At 52.3% G+C, this 23018-nt stretch overlaps 2 protein-coding genes across 2 annotated transcripts; one reads left to right on the forward strand and one right to left on the reverse strand.

Moving 5' to 3' along the window:
- The first annotated feature begins 6040 nt into the window (after positions 1-6040).
- On the forward strand, positions 6041-16271 carry CATSPER1 (cation channel sperm associated 1). Its single transcript, XM_066360001.1, has 14 exons — positions 6041-6112; positions 6172-6280; positions 6371-6907; positions 8316-8528; positions 9282-9395; positions 9738-9897; positions 10191-10282; positions 10406-10549; positions 10713-10776; positions 10947-11019; positions 11159-11219; positions 13739-13814; positions 15972-16086; positions 16245-16271. Exons 1-14 carry the CDS (start codon positions 6041-6043, stop codon positions 16269-16271), a joined length of 1857 nt encoding a protein of 618 aa, XP_066216098.1.
- Positions 16272-18590: 2319 nt separating this feature from the next.
- Positions 18591-20169, reverse strand: CST6 (cystatin E/M). The gene is made up of 3 exons (XM_066358295.1): positions 19736-20169; positions 19112-19237; positions 18591-18794 (listed from the first exon to the last, which is right to left on the reverse strand). The coding sequence occupies exons 1-3, from the start codon at positions 19973-19975 to the stop codon at positions 18711-18713; spliced, it is 450 nt and encodes a 149-aa protein (XP_066214392.1). The 5' UTR covers positions 19976-20169; the 3' UTR covers positions 18591-18710.
- Between the last annotated feature and the right edge of the window lie 2849 nt (positions 20170-23018).

Genomic DNA, 23018 nt, shown 5'->3' on the forward strand with positions numbered 1-23018 from the left:
GGTCACTGGCTTGAGCCCAAGGTTGCTGGCTTGAGCAAGGGGTCACTGGCTCAGCTGGAGCCCCCCGTCCCTGGTCAAGCACATGTGAGAAAGCAATCAACGAACAACTAAAGTGGTGCAACTTGCAACTATGAGCTGATGCTTCTCATCTCTCTCCTATCTGTCTGTCCCTTCTCTCTGTCTCTGTTTTTCTCTCTTGCTAAAAAAACAAACAAAAAATGACATTCTAGTCAAAGTCTTGGTAATAAACCAATTCCAATTGTATCCTGTTATAAAAATAACATTTCTATCAAATTTCTGCAAACAACCATATTGCCATGAGAATAATAATACTCATTCAGAGTCTCCAAACTTCTAGAGGGATAAGGTAGGAAGAAAAATATAAATGTTTAAAAATTGCTTACAAAGGTATAATTTACCAAATTGCTCTAAGTCATAGGTCAGTGGTCCCCCACCCCCGGGCCGAGGACCAGTACTGGTTCGTGGGCCATTTGGTACCGGTCCACAGAGAAAGAATAAATAACTTACATTATTTCCGTTTTATTTATATTTAAGTCTGAACGATGTTTTATTTTTAAAAAGTGACCAGATTCCCTCTGTTACATCTGTCTAAGACTCACTCTTTTTTTTTTTTTTTTTTTTGTATTTTTCTGAAGTTGGAAACGGGGAGGCAGTCAGACAGACTCCCGCATGCGTCCGACCGGGATCCACCCTGCATGCCCACCAGGGGGCGATGTTCCACCCATCTGGGAAATTGCTCTGTTGCAACCAGAGCCATTCTAGCGCCTGAGGGAAAGGCCACAGAGCCATCCTCAGTGCCCGGGCCATCTCTGCTCCAATGGAGCCCTGGCTGCAGGAGGGGAAGAGAGAGACAGAGAGGAAGGAGAGGGGGAGGGGTGGAGAAGCAGATGGACGCTTCTCCTGTGTGCCCTGGCCAGGAATCGAACCCAGGACTCCCGCACGCCAGGCCAACGTTCCACCACTGAGCCAACCAGCCAGGGCCTAAGACTCACTCTTGACGCTTGTCTTGGTCATGTGATACATTTATCCATCCCACCCTAAGGCCGGTTTGTGAAAATATTTTGACATTAAACCAGTCCGTGGCCCAAAAAAGGTTGGGGACCACTGTCATAGGTAGTTTAAGAGAAAACAAGTTTCTTATATTAAAAGATATTTTCAGTTTCAAAAACCAGAGCAAATGCCAAATTTAGGTATTTTCATCCTTCCTCCCTTCCTCTCTCTCTTCCTTCTTTCTTCTTCCTTCTTCCTTCTTTTCTTTTCTTTCCTTTTTTTTTCTTTTCTTTCTTTCTTTTTTTCATTCTTCTAGGTGAAAGGAGGGGAGGTAGTAAGGCAGACTCCTGTATGCACCCTGACTGGGATTCACCCAGCAACCCCATCAGGAACCAAGGCTGGAGTACTGAGCTACTTTTAGCACCTGAGGCTGATATGCTCCAAAGGAGCTATCCTCAGCACCTGGGGCCATGCTCAAACCAATCAAGCCACTGGTTATGGGAGAAGAGGGAGAAAAGGGAGAGAGAGAGGGGGGAGAAGCAAATGGTCAGATCTCCTGTGTGTCCTGACTGGGAATCAAACCCAGGATGTCCATATGCTGGGCTGATGCTCTATCCACTTAGCCACTGGCCAGGGCCTGTAGTTCTCTTCAATTTTGTGGAAGCCCTTGCTGCCTACATCTGTAAATTGAAATTCTTCATCATTAAGCCTGCCGATCCTAAATTCCTCCGCTTTCATTTTACACCACATAGTAAAAAATCACCACATTGAACCATTAGACACATTTGTAAAACACAAATGTTAATAAGATATACAATAGAAGGGCATAATAAATACTAAACAAAACACTTGCAAAAAGTACACGATCATGCTGAAATTCACTTCTAACCTGAACAATTCACATTTTATAGTGTTTACTTCAACAGCAAAGTGGGAGGCAGCTGAGTTACAGCATGTAAAAATTATGTCTTTAGAGAAAATTTTCCTGATTTCCTATCACACTAGAATTTGTTTGTTATACATCAGTGCATGGGTTGGGGTGATTCAGCAGGAGGTTGAGGCTAGTACCATCAGTGGTACGTGTTCACAGACTTCCTGATCTCACATTGAAAACTGAGAAAGAGCCCTGGGAAGTTGCTCAGTGAATAGAGCATCGTCTAGCAGCCATATGGATATCCCGGGTTCAATTCCAGTCAGGGCACACAGGAGAAGCAACCACCTGCTTCTCACCCCTAACCTCCTTCTCTCCCATTTCCACAGCCAGTGGCTTGATTGGTTTCAGCGTGGCCCTGGGAACTGAGGATAGTTCTGAGGGTCTAAGCGCTTCAGCCTCAGGCACTAAAAATAGCTCAGACTTGGGCCCTGGCCGGTTGGCTCAGCGGTAGAGCGTCGGCTTGGTGTGCGGGGGACCCGGGTTCGATTCCCGGCCAGGGCACACAGGAGAAGCGCCCATCTGCTTCTCCAACCCCCCCCCCTTCCTCTCTGTCTCTCTCTTCCCCTCCCGCAGCCAAGGCTCCATTGGAGCAAAGATGGCCCGGGCGCTGGGGATGGCTCCTAGGCCTCTGCCCCAGGCACTAGAGTGGCTCTGGTCGCGGCAGAGCAACGCCCCGGAGGGGCAGAGCATCGCCCCCTGGTGGGCAGAGCGTTGCCCCTGGTGGGCGTGCCAGGTGGATCCCGGTCAGGCGCATGCGGGAGTCTGTCTGACTGTCTCTCCCCGTTTCCAGCTTCAGAAAAATACAAAAAAAAAAAAAAGAAAAAAAAAGCTCAGACTTGAGCATTGGCCCCAGACTGGGTTGCCAGGTGGATCCTGGTCAGAGTGCATGCAGGAGTCTGCCTCACTATCTCCCCTACTCCCACTTAAAAAAAAAAAAAAAAAAGGTTTATTTATTCATTTTTACAGAGAAAGGAGAAAGAGAGGTAGGGGGGTGAGAAGCATCAACTCATAGTTGCTTCACTTTAGTTGTTCACTGATTGCTTGTTGTATGTGCCTGGGCTTTGAAGGGGCGAGCCGAGGGCTTCAAACCAATGATCTCAGCATTCCAGGTTGAGGGTTTATCCACTGTGCCACCACAGGCCAGGCAAAAAATAATAATGTTTTTTAAAATCTTGAATATTCCTCCCCTTTATTGAATGCTTTGGCCTTTAATTAAATGGGCTTCAGTAAAATTAGTAAATATCACAAAAAAGAGGCTGCTCTGTCTATGGAGTAGTCCACTCTCTGTCTCACTGCTTTACTAATAAACTCTCTTTCACTTTAAACTCTAAGAACAACTTTTTTCCCCCCTCAATCACTGTGTAGAATCCATGGCCTAGAAACGTCTTAAGGCCAATTCTGTGGTTCCCATAGAAAACTAGTTGAAAGCCCTGCCCTAGAGTATTGATCCTGTCCGCTTGTTTTATCCACGCTCTAGCCCACAGGAAGGGGGAAAACAGAGGTTCACATGCCCAGTACTTTAAATCCAAGAACCAGTAGTTCTCACATTGCCTCAGCTCTTACCCTTTGGCCACACCTAGATGCAAAGCACACTGGGAAATGTAATCTCTAGTCTGGAGGCCACGTGCCCAGGAAGAAGAGAAAAATTGGATTTGTGGAACAACCAGCAGCCCTACCACTAAGTCTTACCTGCTGCTGGCAACAGACACTGAGCAGTTTGAGGGTGAGGGCCATGTCTCCTTTATCACTGGGCACCTGGTACCCAGTGCCACTGTGGGCATGGCCGGAACCAAGCATGCAAGGAGGAGCCATAATCAAAGGCGTGACCTAGAAGCTTCCAGAAGATCTGCGCTGGCACAAATGAATTCAGTGTGCAGGAAAAGCTTTGCAGTAGATTTCAGCAGGGAGACAGCCTGACCTTTGGTGGCGCAGTGGATCAAGCATCGACCTGGAATGCTGAGGTTGCGGTTCATAAACCCTGGGCTTGCCTGGTCAAGGCACATATGGGAGTTGATGCTTCCTGCTCCTCCCCCTTCTCTCTCTCTCTCTCTCTCTCTGCTCTAAAATGAATAAATAAATTTAAAAAAAAGAAAAGGTCTGCATTCGGGATAAGGTGGCAGACAGACATTAGTGCTCGGTTTAAGTTCTTATTCCCTGAGCAACTCACTTATACTCTCTGAGCCACAGTACCATATTCTGCAAAATGGGGATAATAATATTCACCATATGGAGTTATTGCAAGGATTAAATTAAAAGTTCATAAAGTAGGTTCTCAATAAATAATGGCTGATAGTTTTATTTTAATAAAAATACAAAGGGGACCTGACCAAGTGGTGGCGCAGTGGATAGAGCATCGGACTAGGATGCAGAGGACCCAGGTTCGAAACCCTGAGGTCACCAGCTTGAGCGCGGGTTCATCTGGTTTGAGCAAAGCTCACCAGGTTGGACCCAAGGTCACTGGCTTGAGCAAGGGGTTTCTCGGTCTGCTGTAGCCCCACGGTCAAGGCACATATGAGAAAGCAATCAATGAACAACTAAGGTGTCGCAACAAAAAATACAAAGGGGGCCTGACCAGGCGGTGGCGCAGTGGATGGAGCGTTGGACTGGGATGCCAAGGACCCAGGTTCGAGACTCCGAGGTTGTCAGCTTGAGCGTGGGCTCATCTGGTTTGAGCAAAAGCTCACCAGCTTGAGCCTAAGGTCGCTGGCTTGAGCAAGGGGTTACTCGGTCTGCTGAAGGCCTGCGGTTAAGGCACATATGAGAGAGCAATCAATGAACAACTAAGGTGTCACAATGTGCAACGAAAAACTAATGATTGATGCTTCTCATCTCTTTGTTCCTGTCTGTCTGTCCCTATCTGACTCTCTCTCTGTCTCTGTAAAAAACAAACAAACAAAAAAAACAACAGAGGGGGGTTTCCATCACTGTAAATGATCAAAGAGAGCATAATAATACAAATTAACATGCATTGTGCTGTCAGTATAAGCTTTTTTTGATCCCTGAGGTGGGTGTTATCATCTCCGTTTTCTAAAGGAAGAAAATGAGGCAGAAGAAGATTAAGCATGTCCCAAGTTCACATGCTTACTTATGGTGGAGTCAGGCAGGTTGAATCTCAGAACCAACTGGTATCTAGGCAGGACTAGGGACTGGTTCTTTTCAACAACAGGGCTAAGCAATTTGCTGGGGATTATGGTGTCACACTGAACTCCTCCGTCCAGCTTTGCAGTTGACCTGATGGTCAATTTGAACCATTCCCTTCTCTTTTCTTGACTTCAGTTTACAATGAAGGGGTTAGACCAGGGGTCCCCAAACTACAGCCTGTGGGCCGCATGCAGCCCCCTGAGGCCATTTATCCGGCCCCCGTCGCACTTCCGGAAAGGCCACCTCTTTCATTGGTGGTCAGTGAGAGGATGCATCCTGTGCTCCTGGAGTACTGTATGTGGCGTTGCTTACGTACAGTACTACTTCCGGTGATGCGGAACGCATGCATCACAGCTCCGTAAGTGCGTCATATCACTTGTTAGGGCTAGCAGTGACAAATATGGAACTGGACATTGACCATCTCATTAGCCAAAAGCAGGCCCATAGTTCCCATTGAAATACTGGTCAGTTTGTTGATTTACATTTACTTGTTCTTTATTTTAAATATTGTATTTGTTCCCGTTTTGTTTTTTTACTTTAAAATAAGATATGTGCAGTGTGCATAGGGATTTGTTCATAGTTTTTTTTATAGTCCGGCCCTCCAACAGTCTGAGGGACAGTGAACTGGCCCCCTGTGTAAAAAGTTTGGGGACCCCTGGGGTAGACACTATGATCCTTGATTCTGAACTATAGCCAGTAGGAGGCAGTTGAGAACGAGCCCTGGGCCAGTTGGTGACATCATAGAGGGGGGAGTTCTGGGAGAAGAGAAAGGCTTCCCTGGAAGCCCCACTGCCACAGCTTAGGAATTTGTCTTGAGCTCTCCTTGTTCCAGCGTTCCCAGTGCAGTCAAGGATCAATCTTCGATGGATAAGAAGGCTCAAAAGGCAGATACTAGTAACTTGGATGAGTTCTCTCACGCCAGCTCAGTAACCCCACATGACAGGCCAAACGATAATGAAGTCAACGGCCTTCACAGGTCCCATCACCACAGTGCATCCCATCATCATGGTGGATCTCACCACCATGGTGAGTCCAAAGATTTACCTGACAGTGCTGTCACCCGCCATTCTTCCCCCCACCTCCAGTCCACATCCCTTGCCCTGGCTTCTTCCCATGACACTGTCTCCTCCCACCCCACCTACGATGAAGAGTTCTTTGATGACAAGGACTACCATGGTAGCAGGAGACATCAAGGTAAGCCCCACCACCACAGCAAGTCCTAGCACCACGGTGGGTCTCGCTGCCGTAGTGAAGTCTCCCAGCATAGTGGGTTTGATCATGCAGGTGAGCCATACCACCATCAAGAGTCGTACCAGGACGCTGAGGCCTATGACCGTGGTGGGTCCCATCACGATGACGCTGACAACCAGGGAAACCGCTATCGTCCTCAATCACACCATCATAGAAGGTCTTCTAATCAGGGAGAGACCTATTTCCATTCCCCTAGGGTGTCCTATGACCGTACCACAACTCACCACTCCAGCCACTCTGGTCGCAACAGCGAACACCGCCACAGAGAGCACCACCGCAGTGCACACCGTCAGAATTACCTGCACAGTGACTACCGCTATGGGGAGCGCCAACGTGTTAGCTCCCGAGCCCTCAGCCCGCGCAGGTCCCGCAGCCGAGTCCGAGGCACCTCAGCCCATGCTCGGGAAGCCCTCCAGCCTAGTGTGGAACACATACAGAGAGTGGTGACTCGGTCCATCAGCGCGGTTCCTGTTCATGTCGCTGCCAGCTCCAATAAAGTTCAACCTGAGGAGTCCTCCACCAAAATCTCAGAAAGCTTGACTGAAGATGAGAAATTGCAGAAACGTAAAGGTGAGTCTTTGTCCGCCCTCAATTCCCACGGCCTCACCCAGGTTTCAGACCTGACTCAGGCCCTGCCCCAGCCTCGAGCGGAAGCCGATGGTGAGGCTTGACTTGCACCTGCAGGTGCGTTTCGTTGGCTGTTTGCTCACTGGACTGTTCGTCATCCAATCTTCTATTTCTAGAATTAGGCACCTCTCCTGGCTGTCAGTTGTTTGCTCATCAGTCACTGCTTTATTCATTCACATGTTCACCTCCCGAATATTTCCTCTTATCTAATATGGGTCGCTGGCCTACCGAGGCCCTGGCAGCACAGGGAAGACCACCCCTCAAGGGGCTCCACAGCTGGGGGTGGTCACATCACCAACCAACCACAGACCGCCCAGTGATGGAGGCTTATTCTCCATGTCAGAGTATTAGTGGATTCCATTCATCCATGTTTCCCACACTAAACTTTGAGCTTGTTGAGGACAGAGACTGGGGGCAGTGCCTAAGTGAGGACCTTGTTTGAGGGCAGGGAAGGATCTTGGCTGTTAATGTACAACCCTCCCCCCCCCAAACATGGCCTCTACCAGTTCAGTAAACATGGCAACAGTCCCATGAACAAGTAGAGAGGGGTGAATGCCTAATGGATGAGGGTAGAGAAGCAGCCAAGAGAAGATGTTTCAGCAGAATCCTAAAGAGAGAAGGAGAGTTTAGTAAGAGGATGGGGTGGTGTGGAAAGTCAGGTTCTCCACACATAAGTTGCCATGTGAATAAAGAAAAGCATGCAGCCCTGGCCAGCTGGCTCAATGGTAGAGTGTCAGTCCAGCATGTGGAAGTCCCAGGTTTGATTCCTGGTCAGGGTACACAGGAGAAGTGATCATGTGCTTCTCCATTCCTCCCCCGCATCCCCCTCTCCCCCCTTCTCTCTCTCTCTCTCTCTCTCCTCCTCCTCCTTCTCCTCCTCCTCCTGAAGCCATGGCTTGAATTGTTTGAGCAAGTTGGTTCAATGGGCTCACCTCAATTGCTAAAAATAGCTTGGTTGCCGAGCAACAGAGCAGTGGCCCCAATTCGGCAGAGCATAGCCCAGTAGTGGGCTTGCCAGGTAGATCCTGGTCGGGGCACATGTGGGAGTCTGTCTCTCTGCCTCCCCACTTCTCACTTAAGAAAAAAAAGAAAAGAAAGAAAAAGCATGAAGGTGTAGGAGCAGGAGCCCTCAAGGTGTATTTAAGCAGACCCCAAATCCCAAACAAGCTGGCATCTACCACAGCAGGGGTCAGGCCTGTGGCCCCAATACTAATACAGGACTGACATAGAGGTACCTTAGTGAGTGAATGGCAGGCAACCAAGCAAGTGTGAAGATGAACCCCCAACCCAGCCTGAGAAGAGGGCTGGATCCCCATCCCTCCCCATACTTGACTTTCTGGCCCCCTTCTAGCCAGCAGATCCCCACGGGCCCACAAGAAGGTGCACAGTGTGAACCCCTTTAGTTCGTTGTGGGAAAAATTAAGCAACCTCATGGATGGCTTCCGGACAATGCTCAGGAACCTGACTGAGTCCCTGGTCTTTGAAGTCTTCATCTTCCTTATCGTCTGCCTCAATACCATCATGCTTGTGACTCAAACCTTTGCTGAAGTCGAGATCCGGGGCGGTAAGAGCCAGGGAGCCCCGTTCAAGTGGAGATGGCTTATTGGCATTGTTTCAGACCTCCTGTTGGCCTGACCCAGTGCCAAGGGATTTGTATAACTTAGCTTATTTGATGCTCACCCTGGGAAGTAAATGACATTGCCCATTATTAAAGATGAGGCTCAGAGAGAGAGCTGAGGTCAGCCAGGCAGCCAGAGACCCAAAGGCCTGCTAAACTAGAGGATGTGCTGTTTGTGGCTACAGCCACTAGGGGGCATATCTGCTCCAACTAGGCTGCTTTGTGAGGGAAAGGTGCCAGAAACCAGGTGGGCTAGAAGGGCTAGGAGGTTCTGAGGAGACCCTGGAGGGGTGAGAGTGGAAACCCTGAGAAGGTGGCTTCTAAATCCCTGGGGAGCAGGGGGAAGGGAAGGACATAAACTAACAAGAGGAGGAGGAAGAGAAGATGAAAAACAGAAAGGAAAAGGAAGAAAAAAAGGAAGAAGAGCTGATGTTTCTTGCATGCTCATGGGTTCAGACTCCATTTTAAGCATTTGACTGTGTTAAATGAGCCTTTCGTGCTCATGACAACTCTATCAGGCAGGCTGCTATTATCACCATTTTACAGATGAGAAAACGGGTACAGAGCAGTTACGATACACAGCGCTTTGGGCAGAGCCAGGCTCTCCCTAAACGGTTTTGCGTAAGGTCCCTGTGGGGAGGAGGAGAAAGGGGCCAGGATCGCTGGGACAGCCCTGAGCAAGCCCCTCATGTCCTGCAGAGTGGTACTTCGTGGCCTTTGACTCCATTTTCCTCAGTATCTACATGGTGGAAGCAGTGCTCAAGATCATTGCTATAGGCTTCAGCTATTTTTCCGACTCCTGGAACGATCTGGGTGTGTAGGGATGGAGGGGTGTGTGTGTGTGTGTGTGTGTGTGTGTGTGTGTGTGTGTGTGTGTTGGGTGTGTAGGACGGAGGGGTGTGTGTGTGTGTGTGTGTGTGTGTTGGGTGTGTAGGGACGGAGGGGTGTGTGTTGGGTGTGTAGGGACGGAGGGGTGTGTGTGTGTGTGTGTGTGTGTGTGTGTGTGTGTGTGTGTGTGTTGGGAGCCACTCAGTTGCAGAGGGAAGGCTGAAGACAGAAGTGGACAGGGGCAGGGGCGTTGGCACTTGGTGTGCTTGGGGTCTGGGCAGGGACCTGGGCTGCAGCCTGTCATCCCCAGGGGCCCTGTGTCCTCAGACTTCTTCATCATGGTCATGGCTGTCCTGGACTTCGTGCTCATGCAGCTCAGCTCCCGCTCCTCCAAGCGCTCCATCTACAACCAAAGCGTCTTCCGGATCTTTAAGGTCTTCAAGAGCCTGCGAGCCCTGAGGGCCGTTCGAGTCCTGCGGAGGCTCAGGTCAGCCGGCTGTCCTGGTGTGGGGACTCCAAAGGAAAAGGGGACACAGGCCTGGACTCCCAAGGAATGTTGTTACACTGTGACCTGTTGCAGGGATGGGGAGGGGGAGAAGGTTGCAGACTCCAGGCGGCTTCTGATAAGCCTCCGACTTGATCATTCTCTTCATTTTCCAGAGAGGTACTGGGGTTCTTCCAAGTCATTAGCCAGTCAGGGACCTCCTGAGTGCAGCGTCAGCTCTGGCGCTGGGCCGCCCCCCTCACCTGACTCAGCCTCCCTCTCACCTCGGCCCACAGCATCCTGACCAGCCTCCAGAAAGTGACTGGGACCCTGGTGCGCTCCATGCCTTCCATCACCGCCATCCTGGTCCTCATGTTTACCTGCCTCTGTATCCTGTGCTGTGGGGGAGGGGCGGGAGCCATTCTGCAGTGGAGGGGGTTGGGGTGTGGACCAGGGCCAGGGTGGGGTGTAAAGTGGGCCCTGTGAACCCGGTTTGGCCCTGAACAGCCAGTCCTCTTCTCTGTGGTGCTCCGGGCATTGTTCCGCCAGTCTGACCCCAAGCGCTTCCAGAACCTCTTTACCACCATCTTTACCCTTTTCACCTTGCTCACTCTGGATGACTGGTCCCTCATCTACATGGACAGCCGGGCCCAGGGTGGGGCAGGTCCCAGGCTGGGTTGAGGACAGGAGGCTGGACAGGTGGGCAGGCCCTAAGGGCGGGGTAACCCATCTCCAAAGTGGGGTTTCCAGTGCTGGCTGTCAGCAGCGGGCTGAGGGCCAGCAAGGAACGCGGCTCCCACCCTCCTGCTCCCTCCCAGGCGCCTGGTACATCATCCCCATCCTCATGATTTACATCATCATCCAGTACTTCATCTTCCTCAAGTGAGGACGCTGCCCTGCTCCGCTCCCGAGCTGCACCCCCTCCTCCCGCCCCTGGGGCCACCCCTTTCTAGCCCTTCCACCCCAGCCATGCCCTGATGAACCCAGAGAAGGGCGCTGGCCTCTCCTACAGCCTCCTCCTTGAGAGTGCCCCGCTGTTCCCCCACCTCCAGCCTGGTGATTGCCGTCCTGGTGGATAACTTCCAGATGGCGCTGCTCAAAGGCCTGGAGAAAGTGAAGCAGGAGGTACCAAGGGAGGTGGGGCAGGTGGACCAGTCAGGGAAACGTGAGGAGGGGGGTGAGGGAGGGCTGGAGGGAGGGCGGAGGCTGCTCCAGGGATGGGTAGGCATGGGACTCTGACAGGACCGAAGCCTCTTCTTCCCAGAGGGCTGCCCAGATCCATGAGACGCTGCTGGCTGCCTCGCTGACAGAGCTCAGACAAGCAGGTAAGCAGGTGCAGCCCGCCCCTCCGTCCACAGTCACACATGGATCTTAAGATCAGTTGTAGAGTTTTAGAATCTGAGACTCAGGAAAACTTTCACAGCTTAGAATTTTGGTCCAAAGAACACCAAGACAATCCTCCAAAAGCCAGTTAAACTGAGAGTCAATTCCTTTATTGATTAATTGATTTGGAGAGAGAGAAAGAAACATCTATTTGTTGTTCCATTTATTTATGCATTCATTGGTTGACTCTTCTATGTGCCCTGACCAGGGATCGAACCTGCAACCTTGGCATATCAGGACGACACTCTAACTAACTAAGCCACCCGGCCAGGGTGAGAACCAGTTCTTCAAAGAACCATTGGCAAAATAACTAATTAGGCAAATTACGATTTACCAAACACTCGTTTCTGTTCATAAGTTTATAGAAGTGGCTCTACATAGGATGCTCTCAGCTCTCTTTGAAGGTTTTTTCAAGGTCAGATGCTCACTTGTCCAGAGTCACTCAAAGTGAATTGAGAGTCTACAGAAATGAAGTTTCCATATATGTTCATGTTTACACACCTGACTTTCTGGGTGAGTTGGTTTTAAACCAATAGCTTTGCTTCCTGCTTAAAAATCTTCAGCACTTTAGAGTCTGAGCTCCAGAATCCCACTCTTAGGATCATTAACACCAGAGAATAAGGATCCCCATGGTCAGTTGGTCCTTCACCTGCCCTCTCTTTTCTTTTTTTTTTTCTTTTCTTTTCTTTTTTTCAGAGAAAGAGAGGGATAGATAGGGACAGACAGACAGGAACGGAGAGATGAGAAGCATCAATCAATAGTTTTTTGTTGCGACACCTTAGTTGTTCATTGATTGCTTTCTCATATGTGCCTTGACCATGGGGCCACAGCAGACTGAGTAACCCCTTGCTCGAGCCAGCGACCTTGGGTCCAAGCTGGTGAGCTTTGCTCAAACCAGATGAGCCCACACTCAAGCTGGCGACCTCAGGGTCTCAAACCTGGGTCCTCCGCATCCCAGTCTGACACTCTATCCACTGCGCCACTGCCTGGTCAGGCACACCTGCCCTTTCCATTAGGGACAGACCCTCAGTGAAAACTAGCTTAGCAAAAAGAAAAATTAATTGTGCCCTAGCTGGTTGGCTCAGTGGTAGAGCATCGGCACAGCATGTGGAAGTCCTGGGTTCAATTCTTGGTCAGGGCACACAGGAGAAGCGCCCATCTGCTTCTCCACCCTTCCCCTTCTCCTTTCTATCTCTCTCTTCCCCTCCCGCAGCCAAGGCTCCATAGGAGCAAAGATGGCCCGGGCACTGAAGATGGCTCCATGGCCTCCGTCTCAGGTGCTAGAATGGCTCTGGCTGCAGCGGAGCAACGCCCCAGAGGGGCAGAGCATCACCACCTGGTGGGCATGCCGGGTGGATCCCGGTCAGGTGCATGCGGGAGTCTGTCTGCCACTCCCCTGCTTCTCACTTCAGAAAAATACAAAAAAAAAAAAGAAAGAAAGAAAGAGAGAGAGAGAGAGAAGGAAGGAAGGAAGGAAGGAAGGAAGGAAGGAAGGAAGGAAGGAAGGAAGGAAGGAAGGAAGGAAGGAAGGAGGGAAGGAAGGAAGGAAGGAAGGGGAAGGAAAGGAAAGGAAAGGAAAGGAAAGGAAAGGAAAGGAAAGGAAAGGAAAGGAAAGGAAAGGAAAGGAAAGGAAAGGAAAGAGGGAGGGAGGGAGGAAGGAAGGAAGAAAGAAAGGCTGATTGGTTCAAATTACTTAGCAATCTGAGGGTGCAGGGCTTTCAAGAATGGCTGGATCTGGGACTTGAACGATGGTCAGGATCTGGTCTCCTTCCATCTCTCTGCTCCGTAGCCTGCTGGGTGGTTTGGTGCTTAGGGTGCTCCTCCCTTGTGGAGGAAAATGGCCACCTGCAACTCCATTCTCAAACCAGGACAGTTTAGCCATCTCTAGCATTCCCAGTACAGAGGTCCTCTTCTCCTAGGTTCCAACAAACTCCAGAAACGAGTTTCTTTTGCTCCAATTGATCACCTGCCTGTTCATTTGCTCCAATTGATCACCTGCCTGTTTCTGAAGCAATCACTCTAGTCAAAAGGATAGCTGGGCCTGACCTGTGGTGGCGCAGTGGATAAAGTGTCGACCTGGAAATGCTGAGGTCGCTGGTTCGAAACCCTGGGCTTGCCTGGTCAAGGCACATATGGGAGTTGATGCTTCCAGCTCCTCCCCTCTTCTCTCTCTCTCTCTCTCCCTCTCTCTCTCCTCTCAAAAAAAAAAAAAAAGAATAAATAAAAAGAAAAAGGAGAATTAAAAAAAAAAAGGATAGGTTGTGCTGACTGGCCAGGCCTGAGTCAAACAAATAAAACTGCTACCCATTCCGTGCCTTGAGAAGCAAGCAATCTCCTTGAGGACATTCTGGGCAAAAACTTATCAGCCCCCATTCGACTGTCTTCATGGCGGATGGGATTTCTTCCACTCCCTCTCGACCCAGGAGTGTCCTTGACCTCCCCCTCCTTTCTCTACACCTAGAGCCTGAAGGGGTGATGAGTGAACACAGTACACAGAAGACCCTCATGGAGAAAAAATTTGGAACCATGTCTGAGAAGTAAGGAGACCTGAAGGGAGGGAGGCCCTGGGTCTAAGGGGAGAGTTCTGGGGGCCTGACAGGTGGGCTGGCAGGGAAAGGTACATCGGCCACCTCTGTGGAAGGGGGGTAGGGAACCAAGGCTTAGGTTGAGCCTGTGGGTCAGATGTGGAGAACATGAGTGGCTTCTTCTCACCGAGAGTCATCTTGTGCCACCAAGATAGTATGTAAAGGGCCATGAGAGCCCCGCTGAGGCCAAGGGCCAAGGGCAGAGGCAGCAGGGAGGTCCTGGAATAGCAAGTTCTCATTTTCTTACTGAAGAAGCATCTTTAACGCTTACTCTGGGCCAGACCCTGTGAGGACTCCAGGGGCACAAGGAGGACACAGACTAGCACGTGCCCTCATCTAATGCACTGTGCTGGGCCATGGAGGGTGGGTAGACTTCAGCTAAGTGGAGGGATGAGAAGGGTGGGTCAGGGAACAGCCTGGGTCAAGGCTGGTGGGCAGTACCCCATCTCTGAGGACTTGAGAGGTCAGCTGGGCCAGGACAGCTAGGGGCTCAGGGCTGTGCTCAGGCAGGGGGACTTCGGCACAGACTCCTGTTGCCCTGCACTCAGGCCTGGCTCCCAGAGAGCCCTCTCTGAAAACTGGGCTTCCCCCACCTCATCCAAACTAACTTGAAAGTGGCAGACATGGCTGCCTGACTCTGGCGCCCGTCAGCCTCCCCTCACCCCCCCCCAGCAGAGCCCAAGGCCCAGGGGCCCTGCGTGACCAGGCTCGCATGCGTCACCGCAGCCACCGCAGCCACTGCCACCCCTCACGTGCTTGCCTCACCCACGCTGTTCCCCAAGCAGAGCACATACTTCCCCGCCTCTGGGCCTTTGCCCACGCTGTTCTTTCCCTGGAATGTTCTTCTAGCTGCCACTGCCGGGCTCAGGTAACTGACAGCCGGGACAGCTGACTTTCCATCCTGTTCACCTCCCTCCTGGCCCTCCTGTGCATGCTCCACGTTCTAGCTCTCTGGCCATCAGCCTAACCTGAGCCCTTGCTGCCTCTGCCATACTTTCCGCGAGTGTCTCAGCCTCCAAATTCTTCCCCCACGAGTCCACCTCCACCCAGAGTGCTCTGGGCTATTTCCTGTTTAAGTCATTTATTCCTTTCTATTTCTTTAGAGAGTGGTCTTCGTTAAAAGTGGTTTTGGCTTTTCTCTCTGCCCCTGATTTTGAAACCCTTCAAGGGCTCCTGCCTCCCTAAAGATAAGGTCCAGGCGCCTTGCTTTGACCTTTCCTGGGGGTCTCCACCTCCATACCTCCATTCCCTGTAACCTCCTTCCCTGAGGCCTGTCCAGCCCCCAGGACACAGCCCTCTGTCTGGCACAGGGAGCTGGAGCCCTGCCTGAACCCGGTAAACCCTCACGTCTTTCAAACTCCGCTGCATGGTACTTCCTGCAGAGGCCCTTTCTGATGCTCACTCTGAGGCGGGGGTGGCTGGGGGACTCGCAGTGCCCTGTGTTTACACTTGTCACAAGGTAAACACACTTGGTTTGCTTTTCGGGCTCTGCCACAGGCTGCGCTTCTTGAGAGCAGGGACTTGTTTCTTGTTTGTTTCTATGTTCTCGGAGCACCTTGAAGTGTAGACTGATTTTGGTGTTATCTGATGGATGGATTGTTAAGGCAGGTGGCGGTGAAGGAGTTAATGAACAGTTATGGGTGGTAGGGTGGGTGGAAGGGCGGGGTTTAAGGGGATGACTGACCGCACAGCAGGTGAAGGGGTGAGGTGGGGGTCCAGGGAAGAGTGGGTGGGCTGACCAATGGTGAGTGGATGGCTAGGCAGATGGGCAGATGGATGGGTGGCTGGTGAGTGGACGCAAGAAGAGGTATGAGGTTGCGGGAGGGGCAGGAAGATGGTGGACGGATGGAGGGACGGAGGGTTGGGAGGGTACACAATTAATACCCTCTGTGGTACAGGCAGACTGGGGGGGGGGTGCTTTTTTATATACAGGAGAGGAGATCTGCCATGAAAGGCCACCGTCAGAAAAGCAGTGGCCGTGGCTGGCAATGGAGGTCTAGGGTGATATGAATGGGAGGGGGGGCAGGTAGGCAAGTATCCTGATTCTCTGGGGGCCCAGACGCCCACCCGGGCAGGTCGGCCAGGGCTCTCTCTGCCCCCTCCCCGCAGGCAGCAGGAGCACCTGTTCCATTTCCTGCAGCTGGCCGCTGGGGTGGAGCATTACCAACAGGAGTTCCGCTCCCAGAAGTCTGTCATTGATGAGATCGTGGACACCGCGTTTGAGGTGAACCAGGCAGGACCAGATGTGAGGGGCGGGGCAGGGAGGATGCTGGAAGGACAGGCAAGGGGACCGTGCCCAGAAGTGCCCCTGAATAACAGTCCTATGGATGTTCGAGAAGGCAGAGGCCAGTGGCTAAACACATCCCCCATGCCACTCCGCAGGCTGGAGAACAGGACTTCGGGAAGTGATCCTTGGACAGGGACAGCAGATACAAACTTCAGCCTCTGGCAAGCTGCCCACTGGGGTGGGTCAGGGCATGTCTTCAGACCTGCTGGAATGATTGTCGGGACCAGCAGGGCTGGACCACAACAGAGTTTTAAAACCCCAGTTGGCTCCGTGTCCTCGCTGGCTGGATAGAGGCATGGGGCAGGAGAACTTTGTGTGTACGCACAGGAGTGTGCACACCCAGGTGTGTGTGCCTGAGTGTTGCACATGAATGGCACTGTTTGTGGTCCCCTGCAGCCCTACTAGGGCCCAGAATCCTAGCTTGGCCCAGCAGTGCAGCAGCAGCCAGGGGGCGCTCTGGGAAACGATCCAAGCTCAGTGCTGGAGGCAGAGTGGGCAGCCATCCTGCTTCGGGGAGGAAGGCCTTCTGGCCCAGAGTCCAGAGAGAAAGAACAGGTGGAATAGCCTTCTGTTGGCAGAGCATAGGGGACCAGTAGGCGCCGGAAACGGGCTCAGAGCTCAGGAATTCAGGCCTCTCAGCTCCTTCCACATCCACTATAAGGACATCATGAACCCAGGGGTCCCAAAGTGCTGGGCCTGGCTGGGGGCTGGAGACCTAGCCCTGAGTCAGGCACAAGCCTAGCCCTGGCCCTGGGGGCTCCACCCAGAGGAGGGATCTTCCGTTATCTACAGCATCCACCTTGCCTCTAGTAGGTGGATGATTCCGTCATGTAGTACAGGCTGGAGGGTGTCCGGAGTGGGGGCTGAAGGGTGAGACAGTCTTGCCAACCACCCCTGGAACTCTGAGTTGGCCATGACAGTGACAAAGCCTCCAGACCCCAGGACAGAAGCAGTACCCACCACCCCCACCCAGTCTGCTCGAGCACGCTGGCTGGCCCAAGGCTCAAGGATGTGCAGAGGAAGTGCCATCTGGGATTTGGGCACAGATTGTGGGGGTGGAGAGGCCACCTGGCAGATACCGCCGGACCTCGCCTCCCTCCACCACCTCACACATTCATTCAACAACTATTTCCTGCCGCCTACCCGGTGCCAGCCTCGTGCTGGGAGCTCCCGCTTGGTGACACATGGGAGCCCTCCCAAGCACCAGCCCCACACCTGCCCCAGGACGTCTGAGCTCCCGCACCTGACAGACTCGAGCGGAAACAGGACTGGGAGTTTCTGCTGCACCAGCCCCTCAGCTCCTCCGTCTTCCATATGGAAGTCATGTCTACTTTCTACCTCCTACAGCCCACTTGCTGTAGATGGGCTCTGAGGCAGAGGGCAGGGCCTGGGAGCGGGCACTGTTCCTCGTGAGGTCCCAGCACTGGGCAGGGGACCCGGCCTTGCCTGGTGGAGCAACATGCAGGGTCCACAGCCACTGTATTGTGCCTGCCTGGGCCTGGTGGTGCTTCCACCTAGTGTTCCCAAGGTGTCCAGTCACTGTCCCCTCCGTCGCAGGTATGGGTGTCGGGCAGCTCTGGGTGGAGTGTGTGGGTCTCTGGTGTTGTGTGTTTGGGGATCTGTGTGAACATCTCCAGGTTGTTTCTGAGTGGGGGTGTTTCTGTGCTTTCGTATCTCTGCCTCTCTGGGTTACTAGGTTGTGTTTGAGTTTTTCTGGATATGTGTATGGTGTCTGGGAGCATCTGAGTGTTTTGGGTGTCTCGGTATGTGTGTGTCTTGTGTGTTAAGGAGTTGTATGTGTGTGTGCACCCAGTATGATCTGTGCAAATTCAGGTGTGCAAAACATGTTGCAGCTCTGTTTTCTTTAAGTCATGTCTGCCCCGCAGCCCTCTGTGCAGCGGATTTGATCGCACCCCCAGGATCCTGCCCAGGGCAAAGCACTGCCGAGTCCCTCGGGCATGCGGCCTACAGTGTGTTCTCGAGAGTCACTGTCCTCGCCTTCCTGGTCTCTTGGCCCGCAGGGGCTCGGCCATCTCTGGGCCACATGTGCCAGAGAAACCTCACAGGCTGGGGACTCAGAGTCCAGGGGCCCTGCTGGCTGATGCCCCTGCCCCATGCCACCCCGATTCATCCCGGGGGGCGAGAGGGAGAGGCACTCAGGTGCTCCTCAGAGTATTCACCAACCCCTGCCCTTTCCTCTCGGGCACCACCCCGCTCCTGTAACGTTGTCTCCCACCCCTTAACTCTGAAAATATTGAGATTCTGGAGTTCTCTTCCTCTACGTCTGTGATGCTGGGGTATTTGGAGGAGTCCAGATTAGGGGCTGAACCCCATACCCCTCAACACTGGGCTGGGACGGCAGCTCAGCCGGGTAGGGAAATGCCGGCAGTGGGCGTGGAGGACGGGACAGAGTGAGGAGTGAAGCTCTCAGAAGTGACAGATGCAAGAAGCAGTACTAGCAATTTATTGCAACAGATATGGCCCATGGAGCCAAAGTGCCCTCCACCAATGGGCCCACTCCTTCCCATTGCCACAATGGCAGGGGTCTACTGCAGGGGCCACTACACAGGTATGCAGTGGTGCTTTAGAAGCCTGGAGGTGTGCTCCCAGGGAACCACTAGGATCTCAAAGTCGCAGCGCAGCTTCTGCATACAGAGTGTGGGGAGAGAAGACGGATGAGCCTCGGCCCAGGCCTGCCTCCTCCCAACAGTCAGCCCTGGCCCACGGGACAAGGCAGATAGCCACAACTAGATGCCAGGTCTTTCTAGCCAACTCTCTCAGTCCAGAGAAAGCCCCAGTCTCGTCTCTGCACCCCACCCTGACCCGGGGCTGAGTCATCCAGAAGGCAGAGACAGGTTCAGCCAGGCATCAGTCTGGCTGTTCAGGCTGGACAGCCTGATGGCCTTGGGTGCTGGGAGGGGCAGGGCGGGGCATGTGTGCGTGCGTGTGGTGTGCTTGTTACCTCCTCCTGCGTTCCCGCGGCCAGCGGGCAGGTGGTGAGGTCCATGCGGTCTCCGGCCGCGGCACTCTTCCGGCAGGCCGTACTCCCCATCTCCACAGTCAGGTAGTACTTAATGCCAGCCACCAGCTAGGGCGAAGGGCAGGGGCAGGGCAGGGGTGCTGGGAAACTGCTCTTGACCCAGACCTCTCACTTCTCTCCACAGCCTTTCATTCACTCCCCCTGTTCACATCCAGCACAGGCTTTGGGATTCAGAGCTGGGACAGGACCGTTCTGGGGGACGGGGGAGGGACTCCGGGGGGGGGGGGGGGGGAGAGGCAGCGGCCCGGGCCAGCAGGAGACTGACTGAAGTGAGCTCACCATCTTGAAGGCCACATCCTCACCCCATCCCCGCCCTCCCCAATCAACCTGGCAGGGGGGGACTAGTGTTAGGCAAGGTCAGGGCTGGATCCTATTTGAAGTTTAGATATTTTGTTCATCGCGAATTTTTGGCATTAATTCGATTTTTAAATAAACACTGTGTTAAAATACCCCAATCACTCTTATGACTCCCCCTTAACCTGTGGCCGTGTCTCACTCGCCTCAGGCCGGCTGGCCCTGTCCTTCCCTCCTGCCCGCCCGCCTCACCTGGCTCTGCGCCTTGAGGATGCGCGTGTCTCGGAAGTAGTAGAGGCTGTTGCTGCCCATGTTGTAGCTGGCCACCGCCGCCTGCGCCGCCTTCTGCACCTGTGGGTCGCTGAGCGACAGGTCCTTCCGTTCTCCGACCCGGTGCTCCTCCCGCCGGGCCCAGGCATTGCAGGGCAGCACCAGGAGGCAGAACGCGAACAGGGACAGGCCCAGCGCCAGCGGGAGGTTGGGACGCGCCATGGTCGTCAGTGCCTGGCCATCGCGGCCCGCGCTGCTTTTACAGGTTCCCAGCGCGGAGGCCCCGCCCCGGCCCGGGGCCGCGGAGCGCCCCCGCTCTGGGAGGGATCGCTGGGGCTGGGCACCTGGCAAGGCCCTTTTCCCAAGACCAGCGGGAGCAGAAGACAGGCCCCAGCACACCTGCGTTCCGCGATGTTTGCCCTGCCCTCCAGGACACATCCAAGGCTGTGAAGGAAAGGACAGTGGCAGTCCCCAGCAACAAGTGCCATCGTCGGGACAGTTCACGGGAGGCCCATCCAGTCTGAAATACCAACAGCTATGAGTATGCTCCTACTGTCACCACCATTTACTAACTGTAACCTCGGAGAAGTTAACTTCTCGCTGCCTCGGTTTCCTCGTCTGTAAAACGGGGTGCTGTGCAGATTCAATAGGGAAAGCACTTAGAAGCCTGGTAGGATGTTAATAGCAGTTAAGTAGGGACGTTGCCCTGCTGAGCTGGACACTGTTTAACCTCACAGCCAGCACGAGTGGGAATCTACATTTCCACCTAACAGGAGGGAACAGGAGACAGGGGACGACTGATCTGCCCAAGGCCCCCAGCTGGTAAACAGTAAATGGGGATGCTGGCTTTTGAGCCCAAGCAGCCCACCGCAGATTTCTGCTCTTAAGCCAGACTGAGGCTGAAGAATTAGAACTGGCCAAGGGGAGTGTCTGTCATGCCAGCTCCGCCACTTTACTGGGTGACTTCTGACAAGTCCTTCATGCTCCCAGAGCCTCAGGGTCCTCCTCTGAAGAAAGGGCACGACTAGCTTCTAAGGCGGCAAATTTCAACCTTTGTCATGTCATGGCACACATCCACTAATTATTAAAATTCTGTGGCCCACTGCCTGACCAGGCGGTGGCGCAGTGGATAGAGCGTCAGACTGGGATGCGGAAGACCTGGGTTTGAGACCCCGAGGTCGCCAGCTTGAGCGTGGGCTCATCTGGTTTGAGCAAAAATTTACCAGCTTGGACCCAAGGTCGCTGGCTCCAGCAAGGGGCTACTCGGTCTGCTGAAGGCCCGCAGTCAAGGCACATATGAGAAAGCAATCAATGAACAACTAAGGTGTCGCAATGCGCAACGAAAGGACTGATGATTGATGCTTCTCATCTCTCCGTTCCTGTCTGTCCCTGTCTATCCCTCACTCTGACTCTCTCTCTGTCTCTGTAAAAAAATAAAAAATAAAATAAATTAAAAAAAATTCTGTGGCACACTAAAAAATATTGTATTTTTCTGCTGATCTGATTAAAATAAAAGCTATGATTTTGATTCTTTCACACCACCAAACAGCTATTGTTGGCTGTTGTAATTTTTTGACAATCTAAGGGAAAAGAGGTCAGTGCCCCTGGCTAAATAAGTCAGGTATTACATGTTTTAAAAATTCTTGCAGCACACGGGTTAAAAAATCACTGTTCTAAAGTTATTCTATTAATGGCTCAAGACTGGATCACCCATAGGGAAGCTGGGTGTGTGCTGGAGGTGCCCGTAGAACAGGGTACTATATCTTTTTGGGGGAATAATCTGATAATACATAAAAAAATATAGGCTGATGCTACTAGGGTCTCAGCCTATGTGTTCACAGATGCATAAACTTCTTATAAACTTTAAATATATATAGCATTAAACATGAGAGAAGCATGGATTTTGTTGGGGTTCTTTCTCTGTATCTTAGCAATCAGGACCATCTGTACTCTTAACCACGTTGTGGGGGGAGGCAGCCCTTTTACCTTTTGGACACTAAGATCTGGTCAGTGCTTAGGGTCAAGGACCTCAACTGAGGCTTGGAAGAGGTAATGGTTTATAGTATGTGACAAACAGCTGGTGCTTAGTAAGTGGTAATTATTACAGTTGACCCTTGAATGACATGGGTTTGAACTATGTGGGTCCACTTATATGTGGATGTTTTTCAATAAATACTGTAAATGTACTTTCTCATAATTTTCTTAACATCTTTTCTCTAGCTTACTTTAGTACAAGAATACAGTATATAATACATATAACATACAAATATGTGTTGATGGACTCTTTGTTACTGGAAAGGCTCGATAATGAGGTATTAGTTTGTGAGGGTCAAGGTTATAGGTGGATTTTTGACTGCGGGTGGTCGCCGGTGTCCCTAACCCTGTGTCGTTCAAGGGTCAACTATACTGTGATGAATGAGTAAGCACCTAGCGTTCTCCAGCACAGAGAGTGGTCACTGCCCAGCCCAGCTGTGAAAAACAATCTTGTGATTCCAAGGAACAGTCACAGGTTTGTTGTGGGTTCAGGTGTCTGCCTTAAAGGGACAGACCCAAGTTTGTGGGAGAGCTGGCTGGCTCAATCTTGGTTTGCTGGAGACCAAGCAGGAACCTGACCTGAGAGAAGCCAGGAGTGGAGTCAGAGGCCCAGGACAGCAACACAAGGGAGAGGGAGACATAACCCCGAAACTCCAGGAGCCTCCCTGAGCTCTCCTAGTTCTGCTTTCCTGTCGCTTTGAGTTCAGCCATGACCACACTTAACTCCAACAACTCCTTGGAAAATTAGCCAAGGCCCGGTCCCCAGCTCATTTGCCCCTACCCTACCTGTCACTCCTCTGTGCTGATGCCGAGTCCTTTGCACCCCAACCTAGAAATTACCAGAGGCCTTTCACTCAATGGTCTATTCTCATAAGCACTGCAAAGCAACCAACATCATCCTTGTTTTGCAGATGAAGAAAGTTCAGCAGAGAGGTCCAGACACTTGTCTAAACTCATAGCTCAAAGCAGTGTCTTGGTGAGAAGAGGGATGGCGGAGGGGAAGTTAACAATTACTGGGTTCTGGATATGTGCCAGGGACTCAACATGTGTTCTCTTGCCCTTACAACAGCTCTGAAGAGGCAACAAATATTTCCTCTTTTACAAGAAAGGGGGGGGTGAAAGGGAAAGGTCAGGGGCAGGGTGTAGGGTGGCACCCCTGTGCCAGCATCCCAGCGTGTGAGTACAGACTGCCGCACCAGGACCTGAGGTGGGTGCCCCGGGAGGGTTCCCC

Source organism: Saccopteryx leptura, chromosome 1 (assembly GCF_036850995.1).
Source record: "Saccopteryx leptura isolate mSacLep1 chromosome 1, mSacLep1_pri_phased_curated, whole genome shotgun sequence".
In the NCBI taxonomy this organism is placed as follows: Eukaryota; Metazoa; Chordata; class Mammalia; order Chiroptera; family Emballonuridae; genus Saccopteryx; species Saccopteryx leptura.